The sequence below is a fragment of the Brachyhypopomus gauderio genome, unplaced genomic scaffold (genome assembly GCF_052324685.1).
Source record: "Brachyhypopomus gauderio isolate BG-103 unplaced genomic scaffold, BGAUD_0.2 sc46, whole genome shotgun sequence".
NCBI classification, from domain to species: Eukaryota; Metazoa; Chordata; class Actinopteri; order Gymnotiformes; family Hypopomidae; genus Brachyhypopomus; species Brachyhypopomus gauderio.
In genome coordinates, this window is record NW_027506872.1 from 507,501 (window position 1) to 517,500 (window position 10,000).

General features: G+C 47.7%; 1 protein-coding gene across 1 annotated transcript in view; it reads right to left on the bottom strand.

Moving 5' to 3' along the window:
• tcf4 (transcription factor 4) overlaps window positions 1–10,000 on the bottom strand; it is a 216,995-nt gene that overhangs the window by 32,483 nt on the left and 174,512 nt on the right. Inside the window, 1 exon segment of the mRNA XM_076986358.1 lies at window positions 794–926. Coding sequence (XP_076842473.1) covers window positions 794–926 — 133 coding nt within the window.

The following is a 10,000-nucleotide window of genomic DNA, read 5'->3' on the forward strand; positions in this document are numbered from 1 at the left end:
GACCTCAGACAGCCACACTCATAACTTCAGCAATCCCACTGAAACCCTGAAGAGTGTAAGTCACTTAGTAGTGTGTGTGTGTGTGTGTGTGTGTGTGTGTGTGTGTGTGTGTGTGTGTGTGTGTGTGTGGGAATGTGTGTGTGTGTGTATGTGAGTGTACAACACACACAACAACACATATACGACAACACACACAACACATACGACAACACACACACACACACACACACACACACACACTCCCAACACACTCCGACCTGACTACAGGTCAATGAGCAGTGAATCTACAGTGTGGCGCTGTGTTAAATATCAAATACACAAGCATGAGTCATTGTAGCTCCGCCTCCAGCCCTCACGCCGGGACCGCCCCCCTTACGGGCTTTACTTAAGCTCCGCCTCAAGCCCTCGTGTAAGGCAGGAATGATTCTGACACAAACGTGGAGATTTGCGGCACACGTGCCAGACAGCCACACTGCTGTGGGAGTATTTTGAGAGTGAAACGATTCACAAACGTCCCTTAAATTCTAATACAACAAATAAACAAATAAACACAAACACTTCTGTAGTACTGTGCTCATATTTGTTTTATGGGTTCAGAGTGAATATTCAGAAACAGTGAAGCTGACCTGGTATGAAAAATAAATAAAAAAACAAAGCAAAATGCAGAAAACCTAAAAACAAACAGATATCTTCAAACTCTAAAATGCCATGTCTCATAAGAGTCTCATAATAGTCTCATAAGAGTCTCTCCCTTTTGGCTGTGCAGGACAAGGCTGAGGGCACCATGGCTTACCCATAATGCTGTCTGTCCCGTTTGTGGTAGCGGTGCAGGTTGTGCTGTAGTGGTTTGTCCCGCTGTTACGGTGGAACGTGGACATCGGGGGAAGACTCGGATTGATCTCCGCCGAGGAGTGTGATGGGTAACTCTGAGGAAGAACAGAGACTGATGGGAGGAGTGTGATGATAACTCTGAGGAAGAGCAGAGACTGATGGGAGGAGTGTGATGGTAACTCTGAGGAAGAACAGAGACTGATGGGAGGAGTGTGATGGTAACTCTGAGGAAGAACTGAGACTGATGGGAGGAGTGTGATGATAACTCTGAGGAAGAGCAGAGACTGATGGGAGGAGTGTGATGGTAACTCTGAGGAAGAACAGAGACTGATGGAGGAGTGTGATGGGTAACTCTGAGGAAGAACAGAGACTGATGGGAGGAGTGTGATGATAACTCTGAGGAAGAGCAGAGACTGATGGGAGGAGTGTGATGGTAACTCTGAGGAAGAACAGAGACTGATGGAGGAGTGTGATGGGTAACTCTGAGGAAGAACAGAGACTGATGGAGGAGTGTGATGGGTAACTCTGAGGAAGAACAGAGACTGATGGGAGGAGTGTGATGATAACTCTGAGGAAGAGCAGAGACTGATGGGAGGAGTGTGATGGTAACTCTGAGGAAGAACAGAGACTGATGGAGGAGTGTGATGGGTAACTCTGAGGAAGAACAGAGACTGATGGGAGGAGTGTGATGATAACTGAGGAAGAGCAGAGACTGATGGGAGGAGTGTGATGGTAACTCTGAGGAAGAACAGAGACTGATGGGAGGAGTGTGATGGTAACTCTGAGGAAGAACAGAGACTGATGGGAGGAGTGTGATGATAACTGAGGAAGAACAGAGACTGATGGGAGGAGTGTGATGGTAACTCTGAGGAAGAACAGAGACTGATGGAGGAGTGTGATGATAACTCTGAGGAAGAACAGAGACTGATGGGAGGAGTGTGATGATAACTCTGAGGAAGAACAGAGACTGATGGAGGAGTGTGATGGTAACTATGAGGAAGAACAGAGACTGATGGGAGGAGTGTGATGGTAACTATGAGGAAGAACAGAGACTGATGGGAGGAGTGTGATGGTAACTATGAGGAAGAACAGAGACTGATGGGAGGAGTGTGATGGTAACTCTGAGGAAGAACAGAGACTGATGGAGGAGTGTGATGGTAACTCTGAGGAAGAGCAGAGACTGATGGAGGAATGTGATGGTAACTCTGAGGAAGAACAGAGACTGATGGGAGGAGTGTGATGGTAACTGAGGAAGAACAGAGACTGATGGAGGAGTGTGATGATAACTCTGAGGAAGAGCAGAGACTGATGGGAGGAGTGTGATGGTAACTCTGAGGAAGAACAGAGACTGATGGAGGAGTGTGATGATAACTCTGAGGAAGAACAGAGACTGATGGGAGGAGTGTGATGGTAACTCTGAGGAAGAGCAGAGACTGATGGGAGGAGTGTGATGATAACTCTGAGGAAGAGCAGAGACTGATGGGAGGAGTGTGATGGTAACTCTGAGGAAGAGCAGAGACTGATGGGAGGAGTGTGATGATAACTCTGAGGAAGAACAGAGACTGATGGGAGGAGTGTGATGATAACTCTGAGGAAGAACAGAGACTGATGGGAGGAGTGTGATGGTAACTCTGAGGAAGAACAGAGAAACTCTGAGGAAGACCGAGACTGATGGAGGAGTAGTGATGATAACTCTGAGGAAGAACAGAGGACCTGATGGAGGAGTGTGGATGATAACTCTGAGGAAGAACAGAACTATGAGGAAGAACAGAGACTGATGGAAGGAGTGTGATGGTAACTCTGAGGAAGAACAGAGACTGATGGGAGGAGTGTGATGGTAACTCTGAGGAAGAGCAGAGACTGATGGGAGGAGTGTGATGATAACTCTGAGGAAGAGCAGAGACTGATGGGAGGAGTGTGATGGTAACTCTGAGGAAGAACAGAGACTGATGGAGGAGTGTGATGGTAACTCTGAGGAAGAGCAGAGACTGATGGAGGAATGTGATGGTAACTCTGAGGAAGAGCAGAGACTGATGGAGGAATGTGATGGTAACTCTGAGGAAGAACAGAGACTGATGGGAGGAGTGTGATGGTAACTGAGGAAGAACAGAGACTGATGGAGGTGTGTGATGATAACTCTGAGGAAGAACAGAGACTGATGGAGGAGTGTGATGATAACTCTGAGGAAGAACAGAGACTGATGGGAGGAGTGTGATGGTAACTCTGAGGAAGAGCAGAGACTGATGGAGGAGTGTGATGGTAACTGAGGAAGAACAGAGACTGATGGAGGAGTGTGATGGTAACTCTGAGGAAGAGCAGAGACTGATGGGAGGAGTGTGATGGTAACTCGGAGGAAGAGCAGAGACTGATGGAGGAGTGTGATGGTAACTCTGAGGAAGAGCAGAGACTGATGGGAGGAGTGTGATGATAACTCTGAGGAAGAGCAGAGACTGATGGGAGGAGTGTGATGATAACTGAGGAAGAACAGAGACTGATGGGAGGAGTGTGGTGATAACTCTGAGGAAGAGCAGAGACTGATGGGAGGAGTGTGATGATAACTCTGAGGAAGAACAGAGACTGATGGAGGAGTGTGATGGTAACTCTGAGGAAGAGCAGAGACTGATGGGAGGAGTGTGATGGTAACTCTGAGGAAGAGCAGAGACTGATGGGAGGAGTGTGATGGTAACTCTGAGGAAGAACAGAGACTGATGGAGGAGTGTGATGGTAACTATGAGAAAGAACAGAGACTGATGGAGGAGTGTGATGGTAACTCTGAGGAAGAGCAGAGACTGATGGGAGGAGTGTGATGGTAACTCTGAGGAAGAACAGAGACTGATGGGAGGAGTGTGATGATAACTCTGAGGAAGAACAGAGACTGATGGAGGAGTGTGATGGTAACTCTGAGGAAGAACAGAGACTGATGGAGGAGTGTGATGATAACTCTGAGGAAGAACAGAGACTGATGGGCGGAGTGTGATGGTAACTCTGAGGAAGAACAGAGACTGATGGAGGTGTGTGATGATAACTCTGAGGAAGAACAGACTGATGGAGGAGTGTGATGATAACTCTGAGGAAGAACAGAGACTGATGGGAGGAGTGTGATGGTAACTCTGAGGAAGAACAGAGACTGATGGAGGTGTGTGATGATAACTCTGAGGAAGAACAGAGACTGATGGAGGAGTGTGATGATAACTCTGAGGAAGAACAGAGACTGATGGGAGGAGTGTGATGGTAACTCTGAGGAAGAGCAGAGACTGATGGAGGAGTGTGCTGGTAACTGAGGCAGCCCCACAGGACTGATGGAGGAGTGTGATGGAACTCTGAGGAAGAACAGAGACTGACGGATGACTGGGAGCAGAGCTGATGGAGGGTGAAGCTCTGCGCAGAACAGAGACTGATGGAGGAGTGTGATGAACTCTGAGGAGCAAGAGCTGATGGAGGAGTGTGTGATAACTCTGAGGAACAGGGACTCGGAGTGTGATGTACTCTGAGAGAACAGAGACTGATGGGGAGTGTGATGTAACTCTGAGAACCAGAGACTGATGGAGGAGTGTGATGGTACCTGAGGAAGAACAGAGACTGATGGGAGGAGTGTGATGATAACTCTGAGGAAGAACAGAGACTGGAGTGTGATGAACTCTGAGGAGACAGGACTCTGGAGTGAGGACAGAACAGAGACTGATGGAGGAGTGTGATGATAACTGAGGACGAACAGAGACTGATGGAGGAGTGTGATGGTAACTCTGAGGAAGAACAGAGACTGATGGAGGAGTGTGATGATAACTCTGAGGAAGAACAGAGACTGATGGGAGGAGTGTGATGGTAACTCTGAGGAAGAACAGAGACTGATGGAGGTGTGTGATGATAACTCTGAGGAAGAACAGAGACTGATGGAGGAGTGTGATGATAACTCTGAGGAAGAACAGAGACTGATGGGAGGAGTGTGATGGTAACTCTGAGGAAGAGCAGAGACTGATGGAGGAGTGTGATGGTAACTGAGGAAGAACAGAGACTGATGGGAGGAGTGTGATGATAACTGAGGAAGAACAGAGACTGATGGGAGGAGTGTGATGGTAACTCTGAGGAAGAACAGAGACTGATGGGAGGAGTGTGATGGTAACTCTGAGGAAGAACAGAGACTGATGGAGGAGTGTGATGGTAACTCTGAGGAAGAACAGAGACTGATGGGAGGAGTGTGATGGTAACTCTGAGGAAGAACAGAGACTGATGGAGGAGTGTGATGGTAACTCTGAGGAAGAACAGAGACTGATGGGAGGAGTGTGATGGTAACTCTGAGGAAGAACAGAGACTGATGGAGGAGTGTGATGGTAACTGAGGAAGAACAGAGACTGATGGGAGGAGTGTGATGATAACTCTGAGGAAGAACAGAGACTGATGGGATGAGTGTGATGGTAACTCTGAGGAAGAGCAGAGACTGATGGAGGAGTGTGATGGTAACTCTGAGGAAGAACAGAGACTGATGGGAGGAGTGTGATGGTAACTATGAGGAAGAGCAGAGACTGATGGGAGGAGTGTGATGATAACTCTGAGGAAGAGCAGAGACTGATGGAGGAGTGTGATGGTAACTATGAGGAAGAGCAGAGACTGATGGAGGAGTGTGATGATAACTCTGAGGAAGAACAGAGACTGATGGGAGGAGTGTGATGATAACTATGAGGAAGAGCAGAGACTGATGGGAGGAGTGTGATGATAACTCTGAGGAAGAACAGAGACTGAGGGGAGGAGTGTGATGGTAACTTTGAGGAAGAACAGAGACTGATGGGAGGAGTGTGATGATAACTCTGAGGAAGAACAGAGACTGATGGGAGGAGTGTGATGGTAACTCTGAGGAAGAGCAGAGACTGATGGAGGAGTGTGATGGTAACTCTGAGGAAGAACAGAGACTGATGGGAGGAGTGTGATGGTAACTTTGAGGAAGAACAGAGACTGATGGGAGGAGTGTGATGATAACTCTGAGGAAGAACAGAGACTGATGGAGGAGTGTGATGGTAACTCTGAGGAAGAACAGAGACTGATGGAGGTGTGTGATGATAACTCTGAGGAAGAACAGACTGATGGAGGAGTGTGATGATAACTCTGAGGAAGAACAGAGACTGATGGGAGGAGTGTGATGGTAACTCTGAGGAAGAGCAGAGACTGATGGAGGAGTGTGATGGTAACTGAGGAAGAACAGAGACTGATGGAGGAGTGTGATGGTAACTCTGAGGAAGAACAGAGACTGATGGGAGGAGTGTGATGGTAACTCTGAGGAAGAACAGAGACTGATGGGAGGAGTGTGATGATAACTGAGGAAGAACAGAGACTGATGGGAGGAGTGTGATGATAACTCTGAGGAAGAGCAGAGACTGATGGGAGGAGTGTGATGGTAACTCTGAGGAAGAACAGAGACTGATGGAGGAGTGTGATGGTAACTCTGAGGAAGAACAGAGACTGATGGGAGGAGTGTGATGGTAACTCTGAGGAAGAACAGAGACTGATGGAGGAGTGTGATGGTAACTGAGGAAGAACAGAGACTGATGGGAGGAGTGTGATGATAACTCTGAGGAAGAACAGAGACTGATGGGAGGAGTGTGATGGTAACTCTGAGGAAGAACAGAGACTGATGGAGGAGTGTGATGATAACTCTGAGGAAGAACAGAGACTGATGGAGGAGTGTGATGGTAACTCTGAGGAAGAACAGAGACTGATGGAGGAGTGTGATGATAACTCTGAGGAAGAGCAGAGACTGATGGAGGAGTGTGATGGTAACTATGAGGAAGAGCAGAGACTGATGGAGGAGTGTGATGATAACTCTGAGGAAGAACAGAGACTGATGGGAGGAGTGTGATGATAACTATGAGGAAGAGCAGAGACTGATGGGAGGAGTGTGATGATAACTCTGAGGAAGAACAGAGACTGATGGGAGGAGTGTGATGGTAACTTTGAGGAAGAACAGAGACTGATGGGAGGAGTGTGATGATAACTCTGAGGAAGAACAGAGACTGATGGGAGGAGTGTGATGGTAACTCTGAGGAAGAGCAGAGACTGATGGAGGAGTGTGATGGTAACTCTGAGGAAGAACAGAGACTGATGGGAGGAGTGTGATGGTAACTTTGAGGAAGAACAGAGACTGATGGGAGGAGTGTGATGATAACTCTGAGGAAGAGCAGAGACTGATGGAGGAGTGTGATGGTAACTCTGAGGAAGAACAGAGACTGATGGGAGGAGTGTGATGGTAACTTTGAGGAAGAACAGAGACTGATGGGAGGAGTGTGATGATAACTCTGAGGAAGAACAGAGACTGATGGAGGAGTGTGATGGTAACTGAGGAAGAACAGAGACTGATGGAGGAGTGTGATGGTAACTCTGAGGAAGAACAGAGACTGATGGGAGGAGTGTGATGGTAACTCTGAGGAAGAACAGAGACTGATGGGAGGAGTGTGATGATAACTGAGGAAGAACAGAGACTGATGGGAGGAGTGTGATGATAACTCTGAGGAAGAGCAGAGACTGATGGGAGGAGTGTGATGGTAACTCTGAGGAAGAACAGAGACTGATGGAGGAGTGTGATGGTAACTCTGAGGAAGAACAGAGACTGATGGGAGGAGTGTGATGGTAACTCTGAGGAAGAACAGAGACTGATGGAGGAGTGTGATGGTAACTGAGGAAGAACAGAGACTGATGGGAGGAGTGTGATGATAACTCTGAGGAAGAACAGAGACTGATGGGAGGAGTGTGATGGTAACTCTGAGGAAGAACAGAGACTGATGGAGGAGTGTGATGATAACTCTGAGGAAGAACAGAGACTGATGGAGGAGTGTGATGGTAACTCTGAGGAAGAACAGAGACTGATGGAGGAGTGTGATGATAACTCTGAGGAAGAGCAGAGACTGATGGAGGAGTGTGATGGTAACTATGAGGAAGAGCAGAGACTGATGGAGGAGTGTGATGATAACTCTGAGGAAGAACAGAGACTGATGGGAGGAGTGTGATGATAACTATGAGGAAGAGCAGAGACTGATGGGAGGAGTGTGATGATAACTCTGAGGAAGAACAGAGACTGATGGAGGAGTGTGATGGTAACTGAGGAAGAACAGAGACTGATGGGAGGAGTGTGATGATAACTCTGAGGAAGAACAGAGACTGATGGGAGGAGTGTGATGGTAACTCTGAGGAAGAACAGAGACTGATGGAGGAGTGTGATGATAACTCTGAGGAAGAACAGAGACTGATGGAGGAGTGTGATGGTAACTCTGAGGAAGAACAGAGACTGATGGAGGAGTGTGATGATAACTCTGAGGAAGAGCAGAGACTGATGGAGGAGTGTGATGGTAACTCTGAGGAAGAACAGAGACTGATGGGAGGAGTGTGATGGTAACTTTGAGGAAGAACAGAGACTGATGGAGGAGTGTGATGGTAACTCTGAGGAAGAACAGAGACTGATGGAGGTGTGTGATGATAACTCTGAGGAAGAACAGACTGATGGAGGAGTGTGATGATAACTCTGAGGAAGAACAGAGACTGATGGGAGGAGTGTGATGGTAACTCTGAGGAAGAGCAGAGACTGATGGAGGAGTGTGATGGTAACTGAGGAAGAACAGAGAGTGATGGAGGAGTGTGATGGTAACTCTGAGGAAGAACAGAGACTGATGGGAGGAGTGTGATGGTAACTCTGAGGAAGAACAGAGACTGATGGGAGGAGTGTGATGATAACTGAGGAAGAACAGAGACTGATGGGAGGAGTGTGATGATAACTCTGAGGAAGAGCAGAGACTGATGGGAGGAGTGTGATGGTAACTCTGAGGAAGAACAGAGACTGATGGAGGAGTGTGATAGTAACTCTGAGGAAGAACAGAGACTGATGGGAGGAGTGTGATGGTAACTCTGAGGAAGAACAGAGACTGATGGAGGAGTGTGATGGTAACTGAGGAAGAACAGAGACTGATGGGAGGAGTGTGATGATAACTCTGAGGAAGAACAGAGACTGATGGGAGGAGTGTGATGGTAACTCTGAGGAAGAACAGAGACTGATGGAGGAGTGTGATGATAACTCTGAGGAAGAACAGAGACTGATGGAGGAGTGTGATGGTAACTCTGAGGAAGAACAGAGACTGATGGAGGAGTGTGATGATAACTCTGAGGAAGAACAGAGACTGATGGGAGGAGTGTGATGGTAACTCTGAGGAAGAACAGAGACTGATGGAGGTGTGTGATGATAACTCTGAGGAAGAACAGAGACTGATGGAGGAGTGTGATGATAACTCTGAGGAAGAACAGAGACTGATGGGAGGAGTGTGATGGTAACTCTGAGGAAGAGCAGAGACTGATGGAGGAGTGTGATGGTAACTGAGGAAGAACAGAGACTGATGGGAGGAGTGTGATGATAACTGAGGAAGAACAGAGACTGATGGGAGGAGTGTGATGGTAACTCTGAGGAAGAACAGAGACTGATGGGAGGAGTGTGATGGTAACTCTGAGGAAGAACAGAGACTGATGGAGGAGTGTGATGGTAACTCTGAGGAAGAACAGAGACTGATGGGAGGAGTGTGATGGTAACTCTGAGGAAGAACAGAGACTGATGGAGGAGTGTGATGGTAACTCTGAGGAAGAACAGAGACTGATGGGAGGAGTGTGATGGTAACTCTGAGGAAGAACAGAGACTGATGGAGGAGTGTGATGGTAACTGAGGAAGAACAGAGACTGATGGGAGGAGTGTGATGATAACTCTGAGGAAGAACAGAGACTGATGGGATGAGTGTGATGGTAACTCTGAGGAAGAGCAGAGACTGATGGAGGAGTGTGATGGTAACTCTGAGGAAGAACAGAGACTGATGGGAGGAGTGTGATGGTAACTATGAGGAAGAGCAGAGACTGATGGGAGGAGTGTGATGATAACTCTGAGGAAGAGCAGAGACTGATGGAGGAGTGTGATGGTAACTATGAGGAAGAGCAGAGACTGATGGAGGAGTGTGATGATAACTCTGAGGAAGAACAGAGACTGATGGGAGGAGTGTGATGATAACTATGAGGAAGAGCAGAGACTGATGGGAGGAGTGTGATGATAACTCTGAGGAAGAACAGAGACTGATGGGAGGAGTGTGATGGTAACTTTGATGAAGAACAGAGACTGATGGGAGGAGTGTGATGGTAACTTTGAGGAAGAACAGAG